The sequence below is a fragment of the Dipodomys ordii genome, unplaced genomic scaffold (assembly GCF_000151885.1).
Source record: "Dipodomys ordii isolate 6190 unplaced genomic scaffold, Dord_2.0 Scaffold3, whole genome shotgun sequence".
In the NCBI taxonomy this organism is placed as follows: Eukaryota; Metazoa; Chordata; class Mammalia; order Rodentia; family Heteromyidae; genus Dipodomys; species Dipodomys ordii.
Window position 1 is genome coordinate 7,105,906 of NW_012267219.1, and position 10,547 is coordinate 7,116,452.

Sequence of the window (10,547 nt, forward strand, 5' to 3'; positions counted from 1 at the left end):
TGCCACTTCTGGCTTTTTTCTTTTTTGCTTATGTGGTGCTGAGGAATCGAACCCAGGGCCTCAGGCATGCAAGGCAAGCGCTCTACCACTGAGCCACCTTTCCAGCCCAGAAGAAGTGAATTCTGAGAGCACAAAATATTACAGTTTAGGAATAGTGGGAGCTTACTAGATAGGTGGAAGATCCGGGCTGTCTCACAATATCAGTTGCTCATTTGTCCCTTGGTTTTAGTAAATGTAGTTGAACTGTTACATAGATGCAACAAAAAAAAATGGGCAACAAAGACTAATGATCATCTCCAACATTGCTACATAATCTTTTTAATGCTAGTAATATAGGATCAAAATACAAAATTTTTGGTTTAAAAGTAGAGCTTTTTATTTCTTTAAAAAACAAAACAAAAAAACCCCCTCAGCTTTGGCTTAACATTTGGGGCTAATGTTTTCAGATTGTAAATCACTTAGTTTTTCTAGTACCCAACCCAATTAATAGGCTATAGTAGCTAACCCAATTAATAGTCTATCTGGTAGCTCCTCACTAAATCACTTGTGTGAATTCTGGTGTGATGCAAGGCTCATCATAAATAACAAAAGACAGGCAACAATGCTGGATAAGAAATGTACTCATTACCTTGCTCATGTAACTGTAACCCCTTTGTACAGTATTTTTACAATAAAAAACTTAATTAAAAAAAAGAATACATTGACATTAAAAAAAATAAATAACAAAAGACAGTCCTATCATTCTGGAAATTCTATAGGTTTAAAGTTCGAGCTGAGTAGGAGAAGGATGGAGCAAAGCCTAAATAAATTTCTTGTTATACCATGTTTATAGGTCAGGATAGTTTTTGGTGATTTTCATATAATCAGCTTTACTTACCAGTCCTCTATCAGTGAAACAGCTTTGAACCACATATGAAAATCCACTGATTTATATATTAAAATAATTTGGAGAACTGTTACCTAAACGTATATATTTCTAACCCAGAGGAAAAAACTAATTTTTGGGTCCTGACCCTATTTGTATGTACCTCCCACAAACATAAACACCTATAACTAAAACAAATTTCATAAAATACTATTCTTGCTAGATAACGAATCATTTGACAAGTCCCAAGTCAGAAAAAGACATAATTAATCCTTAACTTCCTGGACTAAGCACCAAATAGGTTACTAGAAGTGTAGGACAGGTAAACAACCTGGGTCAGTGTACAAGAGAAGAATTCAAACAAGTCAAGAACATAGCTAAAAAAGTACCACCATGAAAACAGCAGTTTAGCCTATCTCAGTTCTCTTGGCCTTGGCTTAAACAGGGAGAACTGGAGTCCTTGAAAATGATCTGTGGGTCTCCTGGGGTCTCCTGTTTCCTGTAAGGTTATGATTTAGAGTCCCTTATTTCCTCATTTTCTTATTTCTTTTTTTTTGTTGGTCGTGGGGCTTGAACTCTGGGCCTGGGTGCTGTCCCTAAGCTCTTCAGCTCAAAGTTAGTGCTCTGCCACTTGAGCCACAGCACCATTTCCAGTTTTCTGGTGGTTAATTGGAGATGAGTTTTATGGCCTTTCCCGTCAGGGCTGGCTTTGAACCGTGATCCTTAGATCTCAGCCTCCTGAGTAGCTAGGATTACAGGCGTGAGCCACCTGCGCCCGGCTTATTTCTTCATTCTTTTGTAGTCCCCTACCCCCATTTCGTTGTCAGGCAGGTTTTAGTTTATCAGCTGTCACCTGCAAGCCCTATAGGCCTCCTTTGCTACTAACCCATATCAATGCAGTGCACTGTGTTTTTCTGTTCTATTTCATTTTTTAAATTGCTGATCAGGGCTGCTAAATTGATTTAATCATTAATGGTTACATACAACAATTAAATGCTATAATCACCATTATAATAACAATAAATGCTAATTGAATTTGGATTTCTATAATGTTTAGTGTTCCTTCTACCTGAAGTTTGTATCAATACACAATTGCTTAAGTCATGTAATAGTTTTCTGAAAATCTTCATGACTGTGTAAGATGTTCTCTACACAGTGTGGTTGCTGAACTATTTGTCCATTGTCATATGTGAATGCTTCATTTAGTGGTACGCGCTACTGAGAAGGAGTAGCATGAGTAACTCCTGCTTTCCCTTTCATCTTGTAGAGGCCATATATATTTGATGCTGCATCCATTTGAGAGTTTACTGGCTCTTTGTGCCAGTACAGTCTTGAACACAGGGTGGAGGCACTGTCCCTGAGCTTTACTGGGCCACTGCTCTGCCACTTAAAATCCACAGCTCCACTTTCTGGCTTTTTTGGTACTTAAGAGTCTCAATGACTTTCCTGCTGGTGGTTGGCTTTGAATCTTGATTCTTGGATCTCAGCCTCCTAAGAAGCTAGGATTACTGGCATGAACCACTAATGCCTAGCTAGCACAGACTTTTTTTTAGTTCTGATTCATAAACAGGGAGGGAGAACCATTCCTAACCTTTTTTTTTTTCAGTTACTTGATTTGTTCCCAAAGTTTTTGTCTTGCAGTTGTAATCCACTCCAATCTCTTTTGCTAGGGAATTACATAATACAAGAGAAGAGTTGAAATACTCCTCAGTGTAACAGTACATTACACGAACATAAGTTTTTTTTTTTTTTGTCGGTTGTGGGGCTTGAACTCTGGGCCTGAACACTTCAGCTCAAGGCAAGTGCTCTGCCACTTGAGCCACAGTGCCACTTCCAGTTTTTTGGTGGTTTATTGGAGATGAGAGTCTCACAGCCTTTCCTGCCCAGGCTGGCTTTGAACCAAGATCTTCACATCTCAGCATCCTGAGTAGCTAGGATTATAGGTGTGAGACACCAGTGCCCAGCACATATATTTTATTTTTCACAATCACCTTTAGTAGATTTGTTGTTAAATTTTAAAAATTCCGTCGTATACCTTATTATAATCACATATATCTTAGTATTATGTCATTTATGTTTTTTCCTTTGAGTCCTTTTAATGATCCAATGACATTTTCAGGGCTTTCTTTTTCACTTTTTTTTAAAGTAGTTGTACAAAGGAGTTGCCATTTAACAAAGCAGTTTATGAATACAATGCATCTTGAACCATGTCCTCACTGCTGTAAGAAAAAAAAAATCAAAGGAGTTTGATTATGTGACTAATGGAATTTGTCTTCTATTTTAGACGTTTTTTCTTAAGATTAAGCCACACAATAAATATGTTCTGAAACCTGAATTGGATATGTCAGCTTTTTTTTTTCTATTCACTAAATTATTCTTGATTTGTTATCTCATAAGTGTTTTCTTGAGTACTAGTTGGGCATTGAGATTGACTTACAAATGTCTTTCTTTTTCAACCTACAGGCCCTGGCCTATTTTGAGCAGTTAAAGATTTCCCCAGATGCCTGGCAGGTGTGTGCAGAAGCCTTAGCTCAGAGGACATATAGGTAATTAAAGCAAAATTCATGTGACATCAAAAATAATTGAAATTTCTGTGAACATAGCAGGACTGTTAATTTTACCTATATGTGGAAAGTGACACCAAAACTCTTTGTGATTTTCTTTTTGGAAAAATTTAAGTTTAATGATTTAGTAGAGATTTCTAGAATTGACTTTTTGGCAGAATTATCCTTCGCTCTCAATATATTGTGTACCTGACAGCAAATTCCAGTTAGAATAGACTACAATAGAAACTTCCCTATCATCTCTTGATTGGAGTGATAATTGGTTTTTGGAAAAGGTCATCCCTATCTTTAAAATTTTTTAAATGATAAAATTCTGTCTTGTGTGTGAATTTTGCTAATTGTTTGGTCAATTTGTGTGGTCTAAATTAAGATAAAATCTTGATCCTTATATGGACTAGTTTCCATTACGAAGAAACAAAAAGTACTATGACTAAGCCTGGCCTATTCTGTTAAGAATGAGCACAATGTTGGACTGGAGGGGACTTTATCAGAGTTTGTAGCTGGCTCCACTACAGCTCCGTATCACAGCTGAGAAATGATTAAGAGTGGATAATTGGTGGTGAAAAGATCCTTCAGGACCATCCCAGGGGACCATGAAGAGGCTGGCAGGCACAGGAGAAACATTATTGTAAGGTTTATTAGAGGGGCCATATCTCCCCCAGAGAAGGAGCACATGGCCTCTGTCCCCATCCAAATCCTAGGGGGAAGTGAGGTAAAATACGTGCACAGGGGAGGTCTGGGCGGAGAGAGAGAAGTGGCCAGCTACCTGGCAGGAATTCCAGGGCATGCAGGAGTTCAGATTTGAGGACCAATGGTGGGGATAATACTAACAGGTGGATGTTAACTTTTGTTCCCATCTTATAAGAGCAGGATATTTGTAGTTTGATATCTTGTATAAGCTTTTAGGTAGGAGCAATAGTCTGTCCATCTGGCACTGTTAATTTGTATTTGGCTACAATATAACTGACTAGACAATTCTAAGAATGATTTGGATGACCATTTTTGATTTGACTTAGCCAGTCTCTTGCTGTTTTTCATTTGTTATTTTAGACCCGATCTTTCTACCATATAATGTGGAAATTGTTCCAGATATCTTCTTGAATTTAGGAGTGTCTTCCATTTGCAGAGCACTACATTTAAGGAACATGCTACAAAAAATTTATTATTTTGCTTGTCAGATTAATAGAAATATTAAATTATTATACAAACCTGTTCTTGTAGCTTTTAAACAAATGGATTTGAGTTTTTTTTTATAAAATGAGCTTGGTAAAGCTGATGGTATACACTGTAGTCCTAACAACTCTGGAGGCTGAGGTCTGAGGATCACAATTTGAAGCCAGCCCAGGCAGGAAAGTCCATGAGACTCATCTCCAGTTAACCACCAGGAAATGGAATTGGAGCTGTGACTCAAAGCAGTAGAGCACCAGCCTTGAATAAAAATCTGGATAGTGCCCAGGCCCTGAGTTCAGCTTCACAACTGACAAAAATAGAGATTGGTAAATAGAAGATAAGTTTAGAAATATAAGTTTGAGCAACTCCTCAGCTATTATTCATTAATGTTTTATTTTCTGACTTTGTATTCTGATTGTCTAATTTTCTTGTTGTTTTTTTTTTTCCAGTGATGATCACATAAAATTCTTCTGCTTTCAAGTATTAGAACATCAAGTTAAATACAAGTAAGGCTCTTTGCACTGTTTTGATGCAGATTTGAGGAGAGGCCGTTTTTACTTGGTTTTTACTTTGAGGAAACCATAATATATAGGTGGTAAATTGACAATATGTAAGTTACATCTAAGCCAGGCACCAGTGGCTCATGCCTGTAATCCTGGCTACTCAGAAGGCTGAGATCTGAGGATGATAGTTCAAAGCCAGCCTGGATAGGAAAGTGTGTGATTGTTATTTCCAATAAACTACTCAGAAAAAGCTGGAAGTAGTGCTGTGGCTCAAGTGGTAGAGCACTAGCCTTAAGCACAAAGTGGTTCAGGGACAGTGCCCAGGACCTGATACAAGCACCAGGACCAGAAAAAAAAAATGTGTGTGTGTGTGTGAGAGAAAGAGAGAGAGAGAGAGAGAGAGAGAGAGAGATACATACACATACACATAATTACATATATGTGTTTTATATGTGTGTTATATATATATATATATCTCCAAGTTATAAGTGTGTTTTGATTTATTCCAAGTGGGATATTTTGTTGGTTAAATATAAAAGTACACATATTTCCAACTTGTCTGAAAAAGCCTGAATAAGTAACAACAGTAATCCAATTTTATTTTTTTTTATTTTATTTATTTATTTATTTTGGTTGGTCATGGGGCTTGAACTCTGGGCCTGGACACTGTCCCTCAACTCTTCAGCTCAAGGCAAATACTCTACCACTTGAGTCACAGCACCACTTACAGTTTTCTGGTGGTTTATTGGAGATAAGAGTTTTATGGACTTTCCTGCCTGGACTGGCTTTGAATCTCAGTCCTCAGATTTCAGCCTCCTGAGTAGCTAGAATTATAGGTGTGAGCCACTGGATTTATTCTTTTTTTTGGGGGGGTGGGGTCTGGTCGTGGGGCCTGAACTCTGGGCCTGGGCGCTGTCCCTCAGCTCTTCAGCTCAAGGCTAGTACTCTACCACTTGAGCCACAGCGCCACTTCCGGCTTTTTTCTTTTTGCTTATGTGGTGCTGAGGAATCGAACCCAGGGCCTCATGCATGCAAGGCAAGCGCTCTACCACCAAGCCACCTTCCCAGCCCCTCCTTGCATATTCTTTAAAGCCCTATTGATAGACATTACTAATTTATTTTAGGAAACTTAAGATAATTACTTCCCCTCAAATTGATGGGACTTATCTTCAAAACCAGACACCAAATAATAGCCACTATGCTTTTTCTCTGTTATGAACAGATATTCAGAACTAACTACTGCTCAGCAACAGCTAATTAGAGAGACACTCATATCTTGGCTCCAAGCTCAGGTAAAATACTTCATGTTATTTAAAGGGCCAACAGAGTTCTTTACTGCATGTTCTTTTTTTAATTAATGGAGCTATTCTAACATTTAAAGCATTTGTGTAACTAGTTTCTTATTTTCCTTAAAAAGCAAGTAGCCAGAAGAAAAATGATTTTTTTCTTCTTGGAAGAAATTGTATCTTTTTTAAAACTCTGTATGTGAAGCCTAAGAATGAGCTAGGCATGGAAGATCATGAGTTTGAGGCCATCCTGGGCTACATAGTGAGATTCTATCTCAAAAAAAAAAACAAGAATTAGGGAAGTAGCCCAGTGGTAGAACATTTGTTAGTGTACATAAGGTTGTAGGTTCAGTGCTTAGGGCTGCACAAAGAAGAATAAGAGGTAGTCATTGAAAATTGTGTTTGTTCTTTGGCCAGTCACTTAAGTACTTGCATAAAATTTGATAAAGTTTTGTTGCTTTGTTAATCTGGACAATGTTGAAGTTCAGTGAAGTTTTACATACTAGTGATAAATGGAAACAATATGCTGTTTAACCTTTTTAATTTAATAGCAGTGTTTTGTTTGTCAGATGCTGAATCACCAACCAGAGAAGACCTTTATACGAAATAAAGCAGCCCAAGTCTTCGCCTTGCTTTTTGTTACAGAATATCTCACTAAATGGCCCAAGTTTTTTTTTGACATTCTCTCAGTAGTGGACCTAAATCCAAGGGGAGTAGATCTGTACCTCCGAATCCTCATGGCTATTGATTCAGAGTTGGTGGATCGTGACGTGGTTCATACATCAGAGGCAAGTGACTTCACATTAATTTCTCATTTTTAAGGAAGATTTTGCAGAAGGAAAGGAACCCATAATGGAAAAAGGAAATTTTTTTTTCTTTTAAGTATTTTTTTATAAGTTTTGATTAGCACATATTAGTTATTCAAAGGGGTGGTCTTATTATGACATTCACACATACATACATTGTATCCTGATCAAACTCACACCTTCTAATCCTTGCTTTGTTCTGTTTTCATATATTTATATAAAGCACTAAAGCCATATTAAATCCTTACCCTCTCTGTTGATCCCTTCCCCCATCACGTACCATCCTCCAACAGCCTTTTATTTTCCTGTAAACAAAAATTTAGTAATAATTGCACATTGCCCAGCATTATGGATTTGATTTTTCTTTCCAATATAGGTTGAAATTAAGAGTTACTACATTGAATTTTCTAGCTGGGCACCAATGGCTTATATTTCTAATCCTAGCTACTTGGGAGGCTGAGATTGTTGGGACTGCAGATCTAGGCAATCCTGGGCAGAAAAAAATCATACAACCCCTTCTCATTGAAGAGCTAGATGCAGTGGCACTCAAATGTCATACAAAATACTGGAAGTCTACCATTGGTAGACTACACAGGAACATATGTAGGCAGGAAGCAAGACCCTATCTAAAACAATAAGCAAAAATCAGAGCCTGAGTCTGAGCTCAGTGGTTTTAAGGAAAGAAAAAAAAAAAAAAAACAACTTAGGAAACATGAGGCCCTGAGATCAAACCCAATACCACCGGGGAGGGGGAACGGGGTGGGCGGGAATCAAGAGTTATTAGAGTTTTTTTTTTTTTTTTTGGTCGGTTGTGGGGCCTGAACTCTGGGCTTTGGCCCTGTCCTTTACCTCAAGGCTAGCACTCTACCACTTGAGCTACGGCGCCACTTCTGGCTTTTTCTGCTTTTGTGGTGCTGAGGAATCAAATTCAGTGCTTCATTCATGCAAGGCAAACAAGCACTCTACACCAAGCCACCTTTCCAGCCCTTGTTGTTATTTATTTGGTCATGGGGCCTGAACTCTGGGTCCGGGAGCTGTCCCTTAAGCTCTTCAGCTCAAGGCTAGCTAGCGCTCTACCACTTGAGCCACAGCGCCACTTCTGGCTTTTTTCTTTTTTGCTTATGTGGTGCTGAGGAATTGAACCCAGGGCCTCATGCATGCAAGGCAAGCGCTCTACCACTGAGCCAGCTTCCCAGCCCCCAGTGTTGTTATTTTTTTTAATTTTTATTTACTTTTTTTGGTGTGGGAGGGTCTGGTCATGGGGCCTAAACTCTGGGCCTGGGCGCTGTCTCTCAGCTCTTCAGCTCAAGGCTAGCGCTCTACCACCTGAGCCACAGCGCCACTTGTGGCTTTTTTTTCATTTTGCTATGCGGTGCTGAGGAATCGAACCCAAGGCCTCATGCATGCAAAGCAAGCACTCTACCACTGAGCCACCTTCCCAGCCCCCAGTGTTGTTATTTTTGTTGTTGTTTTTTGCCAATACTAAGATTTGAACTCGGTCTTATTCTTGTTTAGCCTTCTTGCTAGATTAGCTGATGCTCTACCACTTGTACCATAACTCCAGCCCAGCTTTTGTCTGGTTATTTTGGAGATCAGTTTCATGAACTTTTCTGGCTGGGCTATCTTGGACTGTAATCCTTTGGTTTTAGTTTCCTGTGTAGATAGGATTATAGGCTTGAATCACTGGTGGCTGCACCCTTAGTTGTTGTTTTTTTTTTTTTAACTAAGCAACTTACCAGTTTAAAAAAAGGTTGATTTTTCTCATATTCATTGAGAAATGTAATCTGCATTTAATGCTTGCATATAGTCTCTGAGCAAGGAAAAAACATTGCTTATGAATTGTTGATGCTGACAATATATAGTCATATCTAAATCACCCTTTTTCTATTTCTTCATTAACTTATGTAACTTTTATATACACCCTCTCTTCTCTGCCTGCCTTCTCCCCTTTTTATTTTGGTTCAGGGAATTTAATCTAGGGCCTCATATATGCCAGGCAATCTCTTTACTGTTGAGCTACACACTCAGTTCAGCCTTATTCTTAAAATAGAACTAGAGTATAGTTTCAAATATGCATAATAACAAGATTATTGTAACAAATATAACTGTAAAAGGCATTGTGCATTGAACTGCCATTTTTCAGGTAAGAATCATACTTAATACTGAGAAACAAAATCAGATGCTTAAGCTTTCTAAGCAGTGCTTATTTATAGTTTGTACTTAATAAGACATTAAGTCTGGCACAGAAGAATAAACAGGATATACAAAGAATCACAGGATATGATTCTGGAGCTGATAAATAGGAAACGATGGCAGAGAATGTGTTAACAAATCTGGAAGTTCAATGGAGAGGAAATTACTTTATGCAACTATATTCTGATGTCAAACATTTTATAACCTACTTTGTATTTTGGTGTTTTATTTTTTAGGAGGCTCGTAGGAATACTCTAATAAAAGATACCATGAGGGAACAGTGCATTCCAAATCTGGTGGAATCATGGTACCAAATTTTACAAAATTATCAGTATACTAATTCAGAAGTGACATGTCAGTGCCTTGAAGTAGTTGGGGCTTATGTCTCTTGGATAGACTTATCCCTTATAGCCAATGATAGGTAAATATGCTTGTGAATTTTCAATTTGTACCTAAGCCTATAAAATACAGTATATAAAACTCTTGAGTGTGGAAATGTTAAAATAGTTTTATTTTCTCATTGTCAGGTTTATAAATATGCTGCTAGGTCACATGTCAATAGAAGTTCTACGGGAAGAAGCTTGTGACTGTTTATTTGAAATTGTAAATAAAGGAATGGACCCTGTTGATAAAATGAAACTAGTAGAATCCTTGTGTCAAGTATTGCAGACTGCTGGGTTTTTCAGCATTGACCAGGTGAATAAATATATAGCTCTGAAAATTATTAGAACAAATGAGGACAAAATGTAGTAATTGCTTTTTCTTGTTTCTAATATTAGAGACTACACTTGAAATTATAAACTACTGTATCCAGAGACCTGCAATATTCTTTGTAGCATTTACTTTATACAGTACATTATACCAGTTCTTAAACCTGATGGTCTGGGCAGTGTGTGCTTTTGTGCATTACTTAAAAACTTCATTTGTTAATACTTCTGGTCTAAGAGACTGTTATACATTGAGTTACAGGGGACTATACATACCATTTACAAAGTATATTTTAAACAGAGTTAGTTTGAATGAATTTTTTTTGTTGTTCTTTTGTTCGTGGGGCCTGAACTCTGGGTCTGGGTGCTGTCCCTCAGCTCTTCAGCTCAAGGCTAGTGCTCTACCACTTGAGCCACAGTGCCACTTCTGTTTTTTTCTTTTTTCTTTTTTTT

General features: G+C 37.8%; 1 protein-coding gene across 1 annotated transcript in view; it reads left to right on the top strand.

Moving 5' to 3' along the window:
• Positions 1–10,547, top strand: part of Xpot (exportin, tRNA) — a 44,890-nt gene that overhangs the window by 5,736 nt on the left and 28,607 nt on the right. The window contains exons 3-8 of the mRNA XM_013020874.1: positions 3,329–3,411; positions 5,049–5,105; positions 6,325–6,394; positions 6,958–7,176; positions 9,624–9,808; positions 9,915–10,083. Coding sequence (XP_012876328.1) covers positions 3,329–3,411; positions 5,049–5,105; positions 6,325–6,394; positions 6,958–7,176; positions 9,624–9,808; positions 9,915–10,083 — 783 coding nt within the window. The remainder of the gene's footprint in view (positions 1–3,328; positions 3,412–5,048; positions 5,106–6,324; positions 6,395–6,957; positions 7,177–9,623; positions 9,809–9,914; positions 10,084–10,547) is intronic.